Source organism: Malus domestica, chromosome 01, assembly GCF_042453785.1.
Source record: "Malus domestica chromosome 01, GDT2T_hap1".
Classification (NCBI taxonomy): Eukaryota; Viridiplantae; Streptophyta; class Magnoliopsida; order Rosales; family Rosaceae; genus Malus; species Malus domestica.
In genome coordinates, this window is record NC_091661.1 from 20757493 (window position 1) to 20772835 (window position 15343).

A 15343-nucleotide genomic window follows, 5' to 3' on the forward strand; every position below is an offset into this window, starting at 1 on the left:
TTTAAGAGCCCTTGTTGCCTATTTTGTGAGCAATCTTCAATTCTTACTAGTTTTATGAAGATGCTTTGACTTTCTTTCCGGTTTTAGGATCAATTTGGACCTTTTTGCAGAATTTAAGAGAGATTTCTCCCCTTTGCCCCATTTTGGGGAAGTTTTCTACTTCGTTTGCTTGACTTGTGCCACATGTCATTGATGACTTGTCCATTTGTGATGAGTTATGCAAATTTCAAAGACCATTTTGGCTAAAAAGCCTTAAAAATAGTATACTAGCTAGTTAGGCATTGCTTAAGGTCAAAACTTGTGCATAATTTGGAAGATATATCACAAATTCAACAGGCTTCACTAGTGCACTTTTATTTTCAAAAATGGAAATTCCAGACATGTGCACTATTTGGTTCACATATTAGTATGCAATATAATATAGTGAAAGTCCAATAAAACCAAGAATTTTAGGCCCATATTTCACACGGCACATTCTGAGTCGATTCCTGGCCCTGGTGAATCACATGATAAGGGCTAGGGGAGGCTGAAATGCCTTTGTGAGTTTTTCTGGCCACTGGAAGAATGGACTACCATGGCAAAGCTTCCAGCTAGTCCCATTCTTAAAGAGAAAAATAAATAAAACCAAGATTATCATATTAAGAATGTCCTCCATTCAAATTAACAACAAAATTGCTTGCAAAGAGAACCCATGTTTAACGTAATAAACTTCGTCAGGTAATATGGATGAATTTAAATAGCGTTTAAAATAAAATTATTTGTACAATATTTACTCATCACTTTATTTAATCATTACAGTCGACGGAGAGGGTCGGAATTGTGCGAGCAAGATGTGAACGACTCATGAAGCATTGGTCTAAGATTAAGGGGACTCCATCCGACCATGGTGAGAAGTTTGGTGTGTGGTGTGCCTGATCATCCCCTGGGCGCTTGGCTTGGCCATAGCTTTTGCCACTGGCTGGCAGGACCAGCAGCAAGCACTACACGTACAATCGATGACACCAAAAGTCAAAAACTCCAAACCTAACTATCTATCTGGCAATACAATACAAACGTGTCCTCTCTACGAAGACAAGTGGCCTCCAATTAACAATAATAGTTAAGTATTCTTTACTGGCAAATTCATCACACAGTAAATTGAGCTAGATCTTTCTCTCTGGTTCTGGTTCTTAATTACTTAGCACACGCAGAAATATACGCACATATACATCTATATACATATAGAGGGAGACAGAGAGAGAGAGAGAGATTGCACCCAAAAAATTATTGAAGAAAAGGACAACCTCACATGACCTAAACCCTCATCTTTCATGGGCCCCTACGTATAAAAATTTCTTCTCCTCCTTCTTCCGATCCCTCTCTCTCTCTCTCTCTCCCCGCTCAGACACAGTTTTTTTCTTCTAAACAAGAAAATTGGAAGACGGAATTTGATGTTTTGCTTCTCATTGTAAAGCTTCACAAAAGGTAATTAGCTACTCAATTAACCTGTAAATTTAAACATATATATGTGTATGTATGTATGTGTGTATCCATCTCTCTCTTTCTGTCTCTCTCTACCCCTCTAGTTTAGTAGCATAGTTTGGTCAACACTGATATGCCAAGAAGCTAGTTTACGACTTCCTGACCTTATGGTTGAGCTGTCCATGGCTAATTTTGTCACGTTTTATTAGGGTTTGCGTTTTTCGGCTTTGGTCAAGGAAGGCACCGACCCTCTTTTGTGGATGATGAGACTCTCAGACTTTGGGGCCTCAGAGATCTGATCAGAAGCACAAAAAGATAACAATTTTCATAAAGGTATAATTTGAGGTGAGCGTTCTTACATGCAAGCCAGTTTTTAATACATAAAATTTCTTATTATTATTATTTTATTCAATTATTCATTTCCTACACTAATCAGGTGATAGGGTTTTGGATAATATTGCAAATTATTGTGATAGAATATAACAAGATCATGGACTTTATGCAAAGAGATCAAAAGGGGTATTCTGACAAAGAAGATCAAGATCAAGAACAAGAAGATCAAGAGGAAGAGGAGGATATAATCACCACAAGTAACAGCAATTATGGGTCCTCACCAAAATACAAAGGCATCCTTCTTCCTCCTCCTCCTCCGCACTACCACCAGCAGTACGGCCGGCAAAAGCCGTGGCTTGATGTTCAGAATCACGGCTCTCCGGAAGCCATCAACTTCACGGACTTATCACTAAACAAAGATCAGGTTTCTGATGGTGGTACGGACCAGAATTACTGGCCTCCTAATTCTGAAAGAGAGCACATGTTTGACAAGGTTGTGACGCCAAGCGATGTTGGGAAGCTCAACCGCCTGGTCATTCCGAAGCAGCATGCGGAGCGGTACTTCCCACTTGACTCCTCATCGAACGACAAGGGCTTGCTTTTGAATTTCCAAGACCGGACGGGAAAGCCGTGGCGGTTTAGGTACTCTTATTGGAATAGCAGCCAGAGCTATGTCATGACAAAAGGGTGGAGCCGTTTTGTGAAGGAGAAGAAGCTGGATGCCGGTGACATTGTATCATTTGAGCGAGGGGTTGGGGAATCGGGGAAGGACAGATTGTACATTGACTGGAGGCGCCGTCCTCCCCCTCCTCTTCCGCCTCAACTACATCCTCATAACCATTATGGCGGAGGCAGGGTTTACTCGCTGCTGCAGCGGCCGCTGCCTTCGTCTGTGATGTCGTCTATGCCTCTTAGACACCACGAACATTTTCTTCACTCGAACAACAATGTTCATCATCCGTACCACCACCAGCATCACAACTATCAGCTCATGAATCAACAATATTTACCGCATCAGCTTCATCAATTGCAAGGTGGGGGGGATCAACATGTGATTCATCATCAATATCCAATGGTGATAGATTCGGTGCCTTTTTATCAACATGGTAATTATAAGAACAGTGCTACTAGTACCAGTAATAGTGCTAGTGCTAGTGTTGCTTCATCAGCTGGTAAGAAGCTTAGGCTTTTTGGTGTGAACATGGAATGCTCAAGTAGTCCAATTGAAGAGGATGATCATCACGAATGTCAGATATTGTCTTCAACAGCAATACCCTATCAACCTCATCTTCCATCGTCGACATCTTCACTGGCTTTTCCTCCGCTCGAATTCATTAGGCTGCCCAATACAAGTAGTAGTAGTACTCCACCAGATCATCTTTTCCTCTCCAACAAAGGGAAATCTACAACTTCGTTTTATTTGGATCCCTAGAGAGTTTGATCGTTTGCTGTGTCAATAACGACTTTTCGATCTTCACTAGTTCAATTTCCTCTTGAATTAAAGGTACCCCAATGGACAATGGTCCCCCCATCGACACAGGTCTAGCTGTAGATCAGCTGCCTTCCAAATAAAGGAACAATCTACTTCACTTGTCGATTTATTTGGACATATATGATGATCCCAAGCTCGCTAGAAAAGAGTTCATTTGCCGTGAATTAGCAGGAAAATAAATATATAAACAAAAGTGAACAAGCATTTTTCTTTACATCAATTTACACTAGTAGTCGAATTTACTTTTTCAAATTGATCAGAGTACTACTACTACCGCTGCTGCTGCATTTCTTTTTTCCTTATATATATATAACTGGTTCGTGCTTGAGCTCTCCAGTATACATATATATTTATATATAAGTATATATATGTATGTATTGTTAAAGCCCCACATCGGTGGTGGGAAAGAAAACCAAGGTGTTTAAATATGATTACCCCACTATAACTAATATCGAGGTTTTTTGGGGTAAAAACCTCACACCTGATGGATTGGACAGGTGGTCAAGGTGGGGACAGTATCGGTGTCGTTAGAGTGGGGTAGACCCCACGATCCAAAAAATCCAACATGATATCAGAGCCAAGGTTCGGGCCCGTGCAAGCTAACGAGTTTGTCGCCAAAGAAGGAAATAAGTCAGGACTCTTAACATAGAGTTGGCCGCTGAGTTCCATTGAAAACAAATCCGAACTCTTAACATAGAGCCGACCCCTGAGTTTCAAGGTTACACATGAGGGAGGGGGAGTGTTAAAGTCCCACATCGGTGGTGGGAAAGAAAACCAAGGGGTTTAAAGATGATTACTACTGCTGCACAATGCAACCTAATTTTCAATATTACACCACAATTTAAGGAAGAAAAGGCTGATCAACTTTGATGATACAGCTTGCCGGTTAAAGAATGTACTTTTTTTTTTGGTCTGAACAACAATTATTCTCTAGTAATTCGTAAGTACATTGATAATTAGAAGTTCAAACTTTCTTCTACTTACTAGTTTGAATTAATGACTGTTATATATATATATATATATATATAGCAATAGCCGCAACATCCTTGATATATATGAACAAAGGTCGTACCCAGTGCACAAGGCTCTCGCTTTACGCAAGGTTTGGGAGAGGTGAATGTCGGCTAGCCTTACCCCCATTTATGGAGAGGCTGCTCCCAAGTCTCGAATCCGAGACTTACCGCTCATGGGCGAAGGCACTTGCCATCGCACCAAGTGCGACCTCTTCCTTGATATATATGAACAATTAATTAAAATTAGTTTCTTTATTTTGTATTACTATTTGCTGCTGCAGCTGCAGCTAATCAGATTAGGCACCCTTTACAGGTAAGGCTAGGTGCAGAAAGCTCATTGATGTTAAAAAGGTACATGTATCATCTATGTTCTTAACTAGTCCAAATTAATTAACTTTATTCAAAGTTCTTCTGGTGTTATATATGGCCAAGGACATATTGTTGTTGCCCTACTTTTTATCACCTTAATTGGTAATTCATATGTTTAATTTCTCTTAATATGCATCCAGCCTGTTTGACTTTGTCTTGATACTGTAAAAACCTGCAGGTAGATAGAGTTTAATTAGGTGTAAATTAATATAACATACAGTCTGCCTCTATATATATATATATATATATATGAGTAATTCCTTTTGTAAGAAATTCTACTAGTCTAAATAATTTCTTCTGTAAATTAAACAGTGTATTTGTAATAACCTATGCTAAAAAGAATCAATTATATTTTGTGCAATTGTATATATATGAGAATGTATACATATAATATAATTATATAACTCTAACTTCCTAATTAGTAATTTGTAACTACTAATTAATCCCATCTCCTTTCGTTAATCACTTCATGCTCTAGCTATATATCTAATGCTAGTTTCCAAATTAATATAAACACTGCACTCTAACAGGTTTCCTTGGTCTCTTCACTGGTATGCGAACGTTTGCAGCTGGTAATGGCATGCCAAAATTGGATTATAAACTGGTATACGTACGTTTGTAGCTGAGACACAAACTCCTCATTTGTTTCCTTACTTTTATACCCAAAGGCCATTTTTCTTGTAGTGTTCATTTAACAGAATTTATTCTATATGTAAAGTAAATTAAATTGTTTGATGTCAGGACTGATTAATAGAAATGCTGTTTCTGAGTTATCAGTAACACTACTAACACTCTTTAACAGTTCTTCCCCTGGAAATGAGTTATTAGTTAACTGTTTGACACTCAAATTTTGTTCAAATAAATGGGGTTTTCAAACTTCGTAACTACTAATCAATAAGAAAATTAGAAAATAATACAACATATATATTTTCCAAAGGAATGGTACAAAGTGGCGGATTCAGGATTCAAATCTTAGGCAGTCCCAATGTTAGAGATCCAAGTTTTTTAGATAAAAATAGAGCACGAAGCACGCAAATTTTTTGTTCAGGTTTATCGAACACTTGATGAATGATATCAACAGAATTTGTGGAGTGTTGTCTATGCAACCTGTCAAGATATGCTTAGCAGGTATTACATCAAACGTTTGGTAGGTACGAAAGGACCCGTACAAAACATTCTAAGGGATCTCAGAAGACCATCACATGTATATTTTCTAAACTCCGAGTGGTCCTAGGACCTAGGTCCAAGTGTGCATCCGTCTTTGTGTACAAACTAGAACTGCATAAAGTAATAGTTTTTCTATTTATTTCGATTTATTTGCAGATTTCCATTGTTATAATATCAATCCCTCTCGTGTAACTAAACAAGATTGTGGTGCCGGCCACGAAAAATCTGGATTATGGTTGATTGTTTTCACAGCTGCAGTTACCCTCATTTGTTCGCAGCTGCTGTTAAGCTTCCTGATCAACTTCAACTTGGACAAGGGTCACTGGGCTGCTTATGAAAGCAAAAACCCTAAATTGTTGGTAATGTATTCAACTGGCAACCAACCCTAGCAATGTTGCTGGTTAATTTAACGATCATATACCATGCCAACTAGTAATCAAGTCTAGCAATGGTAGCAGACAAACCCTAATATAATGCACGCAAGCGCACAATTTTTCATACTTATTTCTCAACAGTCGATTGCTGTATATAGACAAATGTCACTGTGCACCGCTCAATTATGTTATGCAAGCATAGTAACTCTTTTTAACCAGGCACAAACTTGCATGGACCACATTAGGGTTCTAGCCTACTTTCTCCTTTAAGATTGTTATCAAAAGTGCAAGGATAGGAAGAGAGAGATGCATGTGGGACAATATCCTAGTGGATAGGGTGTTGGATTTCTACCCATGCATTCGGAGTTCAAACTTTCCTCCCCCTAAATTACTTAATAGTTTCCTACCCTCCTCCTTCCCCTCTTAATATACATTAATAATTTTCTTTTTTGAGAGAGAGAGGGAGACTATTAATGGCAAGGTCCTAAAAGACGTTAGAGACTAGTCGGGTGGTGGCTAAAGCCTACCACCTAGCTAGACGGTTGGTAGGCCTAGGCAGATTGAAGTAAATTTATTATATATCGTATAAATTGTGTCTATTTATACTTAAAAAATATAATTATATTAAGATATATCAATTGCCAAAAAAAAAAAAAACATAAAAATTATAAAGTATAGGAAATATTGAAAACATGGGGGACAAGCATATAATGAGAGTTCAACCAAGTATTCAACAAGTCTTTTACATTTTATTAAAAATATGTAAAATGCAAAATGAAGTTATCGATTTTTTGTATAAGTGAAAGTCGCGGATTAGACAGATGCCTAGACGGGCTAAGCGGGCGCCTATGCGGAGGTCTATGAGGGCTTTCTTAATTTTCAAACACCTAGGGATTAATCAGGGTGATGGTCAGCTGCCTAGCGCCTAGGTAGACCTAGATGGTTCTAGGTGGGAATTTCTAGAACAACGATTGGGGGTTATGGTAAGAATTGTATGGTAACTTAGTAAGGGCCAGTTTCGGATTGCTGTGCTTTTTTAATAAATTGCTTATGTTGTGATTTAAGAGTAATCATCTACAAAGTAAAGCAGTTGAGCGTTTGATACATTGTATTTTTAAAAGTGTTGTGAATATGAAAAGCAATTTAAAAACTGTTTCTAGAAGGATAAATAATGCCATTGTTTAAAATTAATGAGCTTATTACAGTTTGTTCAACAAAAAAAGAGCTTATTACAAGAATTAAAAATATTCTAAAGGCTTAAGTCTGCTTTTTATTAAAGTAACCTACATACTACTTTTAAAAGCAACCTACAAACTACTTTTAAAAGTTGCTGTTTGGAGGTCATTACTTTTAAAATAAGCCTTATATTTTATTTTTACCAAACATTTTTTTACTGCTTTACTTTAAAGTAAAACAATTTTTAATGAAAAAAAAAATACCAAACTGGGCCTACGTCTTAAAATGTTTATGGTAATTAATAAAAAAATAAAGGTGTTTATAGTGAATTCGATGATACATCATTAGATTTGTTAAAATCTTAAAAAGAGGATTTGCATTTCCTTTCTATAAATATCCTTAACCATATGCATGATTAAACTCACAAATCCAATCGAACAAAAATAAAACCTCAAAAATCCAACAAGAAACAAAAAACAGAAATGCTCAAACTAAACGCGACACCGTTTACGAGCAAAGTAAATATACGAAACGGGTTTAGGCCCATAACTGAATTCAACCCGAACACAACAGTCGTCAGCGAAGGCCCAAATTTTATTTCTTTTATCGAAGCCAAAGCCCAAACCCGGAAACAGGAAGAACCAGTGTTTCCAGAGTGCCCAGAGAGAGAGAGAGGAGCACAGAGCGCCATGGAGTACAGATGTGTAGAGTGCGGCGGTCGCATGACGACTCTGTTCGTCCAATACTCTCCCGGCAACATTCGTCTCATGAAATGCGTAAATCCCTTTTCCTTTCTTTTCTTTTCCTATTTTATTTAATTTTTTCTGTATTTTTTTTTGAGTTTTTCTGCTGCTAAATTGGTTAGGTTTTTCTGTGAATAGGGTAATTGCAAGGCAGTTGCAGACGAGTACATTGAATGCGAACCCATAGTAAAGCTCCTATCTTCTTTTTCTTTTCCCTTCAATTTTCTCCTTCGAAATTCAACAAATTTGATACGTTTTGATTTGTTTGCACTGCCAGATTATTCTAATTGATTTGATTCTGCACAAGACCAAAGCTTATACACATTTACTCTATAATGTCATCGACCCACAAGCTCCTTCTTTCCAGGTATTGAAAATTATGCTGCTTTTTGCTTCTGGGATTTTACAGTTTTATTGTTCCTTTGAAAACTTGGGTCACCAGAGTTGCTAATTTGATTTTCTGGATACCCTTTTCAGGGTTTATTGTGGAAGTCGACTTTCGGGTTTCTTCTGCTGGATGCTTGTATCCTTACCGTGCTTATCAGGATTGTGTTTTTGGAAATTTAAATTTTGATTCTTTTTACATAATATGTGTTTATATATGTATTGGGTGCCTTAGCAATGTGTGTAGATAGGAGTCTCTTTTTGGAAAGAAGCAAGGAAGAATGGGGCTTGTCCATGAGCTTCGCCTCTTTACTTTGGAGATTTCAAAAGGTTGGTGGGTACATTATCGAATTTCATGGGGTTTATACGCATGTAGGATGATTTATATTAAATTTTAGCAGATGGGTTGAGAATTTTGGCATTTCAGTTTCCTATTAATAAGAAAAAGATGTTCCGATTTCAGATGCTGATGGATATCGTCTTTGGAAATATCATGTTTCTTTCTACATTTTTACTTGCTATGAGGATTCTTTTCAGCACATTCCCTAGACCACTCAGGTAACATTTCCCGTGTGTACTCTCCAGGATGGCAGTGATTTCTATGAATATTTTAACCGAGGCATAGTTTTATTACCCATCTATATGTAAACATGTTCAGGAAGCATGCCTGGTTTGGTCAGTCGATAAAATGGTATAAACTGAACTAGAGAGTTCTATCTAGCATCTTTGATTTGCGACCCGCTCAGAAAGTTAAGATGGATAATGGTTACTCAAAATTATGTTGAGCTATGAACTAGTAGGAATTTGGTCAGGCTAAAGTTGGTACGGTTAGCACTGTTTAAAAGTTTAGGGAAAAAGATATAGAATACATAAGCAGAAGAACAAATTATGAACACCCGTGAGTCATGGCCTGAAAGATTCATAACTGGAGCAACCCGTAGTAGTGAGATAAGTTGTCTCGTGAGATAAGTTGTTGTCTCGTCTCAGTAGATACATATATATATATATATATATACACACACACACACAAACATGAACATATGAGTGTGTGATATTGTATATTCTGGTACAGGTATAAAGAGCTTCTGCTTGCAATATTTATTTCAAGTTACTTCAAGATGTTTCTTATTGCAATGATGGTATGGTTTGCAAATTAAATAAATCCGTTTTTTCTTTCCTCATATTTGAACTTTCCTCAAGAATACTTGGTTAGACTCAACGCATATCTAATTTGAGCATGTGTTCTACAGGTCTGGGAATGTCCTTCTGTGATTTTGATCGTTGATTTATTTGTTTTATCATCCAACACTGTGGCACTCAAAGGTCAGATGATAATGTATTTACGGTCCTTGTCATGTTTCTAAAGTTAGCATTTTCAATGCATATTTCATTAACTAAGCTTTATCAGCGAAGTATCATCTTGAATTTGTTACAGAAAATGCTACTGCTAGATGCTCATATATCTGATCACTTTAGTTTTAAGGACTACACAATGTTTTACGATATAAAATAGATGTTCTGCCTTGATTTGATATGGAGGTGTGCATTAGCTAACATTAGATCTGCTTAGTATTTCTCAAATTCTATGGTGTGGAGACTCTTACTCTGAGAACGACCGATTGCAGCTGAACATCCTTCTTCCTTTCTCCTTTTTTTGAAACAGTAATAACTCGGTCAGCTATGAGTAGATGTATAGCGGCGTGCTTCAGTGCTCATGTGGTAAAGTTTTTGGTCACACAAAGGTGCTGGAGTTGGGAACTTTTTAGATCTTAAATCATTGGTTGCCTTTCTTTCTCTGTATTGAAACGCATAATTTTTGTTTAGACTTTTGTATTCTCATTTATTATTCTTTTGAACAAATAGATCAATATTTTATGCGAAGACAGTGGTGGTGTTAGACTGGCTGCTGTAAGATGTGGTGTAAATATGTAAGATGTGTCACAGTTATGAAATAGAGGGCAGTTTTTTAGCATTCTACTATAAACTTTCAGCTTTCAGATTTTATTGTGGTTTAAGTTTTTACCTTTGATTGGAATTTGGAAATCGAAAGGAACTTACCTTTGATCGAAACGAAACTTACCTATAGCTAGAGTGCCATTGTGACGGTTATTCAAACCAATCAATCACTGCTAGAAAGTTAAACACATGGCAATGCTTGATTAGCTTGAGATAAAACGTCCAATTGTAGATGAGTTTCGGCCTTTGGGGAGGGTGGAAAAGAGCCTCGACATATCCAAATGCCCTAAGTCAGTGCTCTAGTGAATTTTCCTCCTGTTGCTCCCTAACTTAAGGAAAGCGGAGAAACAATTTTTCTTCTTGTGTGATTTCAAATACTAGTTAGATACCAATTTATTCCTCAAACCCTTATTAAAAAAATATAACGTTGCATAAAAAATAAAAAAAAGAGAATAGACTGCACAAAATTCCATTGAAATTGAAAGGTTCTAAATAAACAACGTTAACTGCAATACAACATGAAAGGAGTACAGGAAAAGCAGAAATGCTGCACAGGAACGCAGCAGCTGATACAGGGAAACTAATCAAAGCAATATTTACATAAGATGGGTGTTTAATTCTGAAGGTTATCAAAGGATTAAACCAATCATAATCATCCGATTTTGATAATGATCGTAATTACCACTCCATTACGGATGGAACCTCAAATTTCAATACCAACAACCAGTACATCAACATTAGTGTCTGGTTATTGTAACATACTTGAGACTCCAGAAGCCATGTCGCAGCAGATCCTGTATAACGCCATTTCCAGAATAAACGACTGTGGAAGGAAAGCCCGAGTACGAGGCTAGAACTAGAGCTTGGTGCGAAGTATTATACCATTCCCTGTCGGGGGACTTGATAAGTGGTGTTGAGGAGATGCTTCAATGAAAGAAACCTACAGTTGCCTGCTTCAAAGACTCGGTTTTTGCTTTCTTCTGGGGCAGATGAAGAGCAATGCGCTAGTAGAATTGACAGAAATCGAACTGAGTTGAGTGAAACCAGATAATAGCCTTCCCAAAGCATCAATACAAGAACTTTTATTAACTATTTCAGCTTTGATTGCTCACCTTGTCTTGTGATGCAGCTTTGCAGTCGGATTCTTCTCGAAGCAACTCCAAGTGGATAGACGCGAATGGACGATGGTTGAAGACAGTCTTGCTGAGGTACGTATGGCTTTTGATGAAGAGTACAGATAATTTGAAAACAATTTTGCTGAGGTTCGTCTGACTTTTGATGAAGAGAGTACACTATTGAAAGACAATTTTGCTGAGGAATATTTGTAGTTTGGTTGACAGGTGACACGCGGTCTACAAACAACCGCTGCTTCTGAGAAAAGACATCTTTGCTTAATCTGGACTTGTTGAAGGAGAGTAGACTTCCTGATGACATCTCAAACACTGGCTTCTACGGCTGTTCTTTGAACTAACATGTTCACCTAACAAGCTTTGAAGTTTCTAAAACTAAGGAATGCTTAAAAACGGCCAAAGAGAAGAGGAACAGGCTTAGCGAACCTACGTCGGTTGTCACGGACATGATCGTCCAAAACTGGCAGATGAAGTTTCTACTGCCTACAGTTCCTGAAAGGTAGACTAGGGTGATGCTTTACTCTTGCTAGAGCTCTTGGGGTTTACAAGTCCCCTATTTCTGTTTTCCAATAACTAAGATCTTGCTGTTCTTCGATAATTAAATCTTCTTGTTCACTGGCTATTCTTGAGTAACTAAGACCGACTAAACCTATGTTGCTGTTGATATCTTAAGACTCGTGCTTGTGACTCTGGTAGATTAGAGTCACTAAAAGTAGGGTACGTTGTTTCTTCCCAGGATACTAAATTACTAATCCTGGTCAACAATGATAAATCAAGAACTTTATGGGAAAAGAGTTTAAATCTCCATATCATCTGGAGATCGCAACTCATCATTGCATCCAATATAGTTATTGGGATGCACACCATCTCCCAGTTCCGTGTTCATTGGTGACAGCAGCAAGTAATCTTGTAACGGATCAAACGGTGGACCCATACATTCATTGGGATCACAGGTTGAAATATTATTCTTAAATTCAAGATAAGAAATATTATCTGGAATTAAAGATTGCCGCCTTGTGCAATCACCATGGACATGGGAAACACTTCCCGGCAAAGTGTGTAATGGTGACTGCAGTGTGGGTGGGCAGTAATCCTGTGGTTGATGTGGCTGTGAAGGCTGATGTGGATGCGGTGGCTGATGTGGCTGTGGTGTCTGCTGCAGCGGTTGAGAGGGTGAATTCAGAATTTCTCCCATCTCAGCACACAACTGGTGGATTACGAATCACAAACAAGCAGGTGTTAAATTTTGGCAGGTTTTGCAAGTTCAAAGAAAAGAACGCAGAAAAAGCATATGCTTATCTCACCTCTAGAAATATAGCTGGATCATCGAAATCCGAGAATTTCCAGAAACCAGTGTCATCATCACCATCATCAAGGCTCAAGCTAACTTGGCTAATCCCTAGCTCTTTTTCTCCCAGATGTTCCACTGGCTCTGCTATCACATCACTTACAACAGCTTGATCGTCTTCAGAATTCGCTCCCGAATCAGCTAATTCGCCCCGGATTGGATCACCCTTCGGCTTCTTATAACTAGCTGAATTGTTCTTCAGGCGGCAGAGGACAAAGTCCATCTGCTTGGTGGGTTTAGAACCCACCTGGGTTTCTGTGAGATAATACTCATGGACTATCCAATCGGTCTTCTTTGCTTTCGGCGCACGACCTTCGTAAAAGGTCAGAATCCTCTTCTTCCCAATCACAGCTTTGGATTCTTCAGCCCTGATCTCACGCTCCTTCCCTGTGATCTTGTAAAAGCCTTGCTCCGTGGCCCGGTTGCAGCGAGTGCTGTTGATGTACTTGTAGTCGGGCCGGCTGAAGAAGTACCACTCCTTCTCTTGATCTTCTGGGAAGAATGCTGAAATCCAACAACAAAACAAAATGTTCAAAATTTGATACCAGTCCACTCCAATTCTTGAGCGACGAGCGATATTACTACTCTTAAGTTCTACTAAGGGGAGGGGGGAGGGTTTGCCCGGGGCGCAATGGTTGGAACCCGGGCAATCCACCCTTGCACTCCAATTCTTAAGGTACAAAAACACAAAAACTGAAAAGATCATAAATATATGCATACAACAGCTTCATACAAAAGAAATAGAGCACTGGAATCACAACACAAAACAAAAAATGGAAACCCAATTCAATTCCGGATGAAAAAAAAAACAAAAAAAATCGAACAAGATAGTAAATTTACATAAACAACATCCGAATCCATCAGAAATAATAAAAGGGTAGTGAATAAAAAGTGAGACAGATTAGTGGGGTTACCAGGAAGATCGCAGGGCTCGTACTTGCAGACATCGATTTCAGGGATGAGGTGACGGAAATGGGAGTCTGTGCCCTGTACCTTGTTCTTCAAGTAGTAGCTGACCAGCAGCTCATCAGTTGGGTAGAATCTGAACCCAGGTAGTAGGATCAGATTCACATGCACTGCATCTCCTTCTTCAGTTGTCATGCTGCTGCTGATGCTGCTACTGCTCATCTCTCTCTCTCTTCCTCTCTCTCTCTCTCAACTTTGAACTGTGATTATTAATCGGTGTTTTTGGTTCTGTGAGGAAGCAGCATTTGAGCGGAGTCGTATTTATATACGCTCATCAAAGACCCCACTTATCCCTCAAGCACTGGACTTTTGAAAGTTGACTAGTATTTTTTCCGAGTCTTTGAGCTTATGGTGTAAGTTCATCTTTTGCTCCCTATACGTTTGGGGTTTCTTTCATTTTGGTCTTCCGATTATTTCTTATCACAATTTCTTTAATTCCAGTAATATTGTAATCTAAATTAAATTATGTTGTCATAAATTTTAACTTAGGTGAGAAGAGGTGAGCGAATTCCTTTCGCTAACTTGGCTAATCCCAAATTTATACAATTATGATCATAAACGATATTACTATCTTAACTCTAACTAAACTTACAAATGATAGTGCTAATCCAAATTCTGGCTAAACTAAACAACATGATTTTACAATAGAAGTGGTCGTTTTGTTAATTAGTTTGTGTTGTGGTTGTCTGAAAAGTTTTCTCGTTGGCATAAGCAACTCTAGATTTGTTACAACAAAAAACTATTTGAATCCTATCAAATTTTGTAAGAGTTGAAGTGTTGTCCTTATCTTACCATACAATATTAGAAGTTTAGGGGGGCAATTTGAAACAAAAAACGTTTAAAGATCCAAATAGAACAACTACCAAAATTGAAGGTGCAAATATATAATCAAGTCTTGAGCTTCCAATGCAAGTTTGAACTTAGTGTTGGACATGGCTGCGTCATATCAACGTACTCTAGAATTTACGAACTTTCTAGAATCTCATACGTGGAAAATAATTGTTTTTTGAAGGCAAAGCATTACGTCAGTACGTCTACTGTGCATGTCCATGTGGAGTGACAACAATGTTGCTACAGATTTCGAGTTTACATTCAGCTTAGCTGTAATAATACTACACAATGTTGTTGAAAAAAAAGAAAGAGTTTTGCATGTTTTTATAAGGAGCTGCAACAAGATCGGTCTTGAGATTTTGAGGGTCCTCGATTAGGGATGTCAATGGATTGGTCTGGGGATGGAACTGCTATATCCATCTTTATAATCACGAAAATTAATCATATCCATAACTGCAAATTAACCATCGGGTATTATCCATAACCATACCCACCGGATAACGGATTCCCTTAACGGTTATATCTATCTTCGTCAATACGAAAAATATATTTGCCCAATTGACACATGATAATTTAGTAAATATTAATTTCGTCATTAAA

The 15343-nt window shown here is 38.0% G+C and overlaps 3 protein-coding genes across 8 annotated transcripts; 2 read left to right on the top strand and 1 right to left on the bottom strand.

Moving 5' to 3' along the window:
• The first annotated feature begins 1143 nt into the window (after positions 1–1143).
• LOC103422769 (B3 domain-containing transcription factor NGA1) lies at positions 1144–3538 on the top strand. Of its 5 annotated transcripts, none has more exons than XM_008360863.4 (3): positions 1144–1464; positions 1671–1806; positions 1898–3538. In XM_008360863.4, the coding sequence occupies exon 3, from the start codon at positions 1952–1954 to the stop codon at positions 3224–3226; it is 1275 nt and encodes a 424-aa protein (XP_008359085.2). In that variant the 5' UTR covers positions 1144–1464; positions 1671–1806; positions 1898–1951; the 3' UTR covers positions 3227–3538. The 5 variants fall into 5 exon arrangements, with proteins under 5 accessions (XP_008359085.2, XP_017187959.2, XP_008359143.2 ...); XM_017332470.3 differs by having other exon boundaries at positions 1905–3538; XM_008360921.4 differs by having other exon boundaries at positions 1938–3538.
• A 4470-nt stretch (positions 3539–8008) lies between these two features.
• LOC103422669 (protein ARV 2-like) lies at positions 8009–10484 on the top strand. Its single transcript, XM_008360764.4, has 9 exons — positions 8009–8161; positions 8267–8314; positions 8406–8495; positions 8606–8651; positions 8760–8842; positions 8976–9070; positions 9585–9651; positions 9763–9835; positions 10176–10484. The coding sequence occupies exons 1-9, from the start codon at positions 8075–8077 to the stop codon at positions 10283–10285; spliced, it is 699 nt and encodes a 232-aa protein (XP_008358986.3). The 5' UTR covers positions 8009–8074; the 3' UTR covers positions 10286–10484.
• Positions 10485–10921: 437 nt separating this feature from the next.
• Positions 10922–14155, bottom strand: LOC103423195 (NAC domain-containing protein 55-like). Of its 2 annotated transcripts, XR_003772096.2 has the most exons (4): positions 13861–14155; positions 12903–13450; positions 11581–12805; positions 10922–11472 (listed from the first exon to the last, which is right to left on the bottom strand). XR_003772096.2 is itself a non-coding variant. In XM_029099905.2 (3 exons), the coding sequence occupies exons 1-3, from the start codon at positions 14072–14074 to the stop codon at positions 12395–12397; spliced, it is 1173 nt and encodes a 390-aa protein (XP_028955738.1). In that variant the 5' UTR covers positions 14075–14155; the 3' UTR covers positions 10922–12394. The 2 variants fall into 2 exon arrangements, 1 of the variants encoding a protein (XP_028955738.1); XM_029099905.2 differs by having other exon boundaries at positions 10922–12805.
• Positions 14156–15343: the final 1188 nt, after the last annotated feature.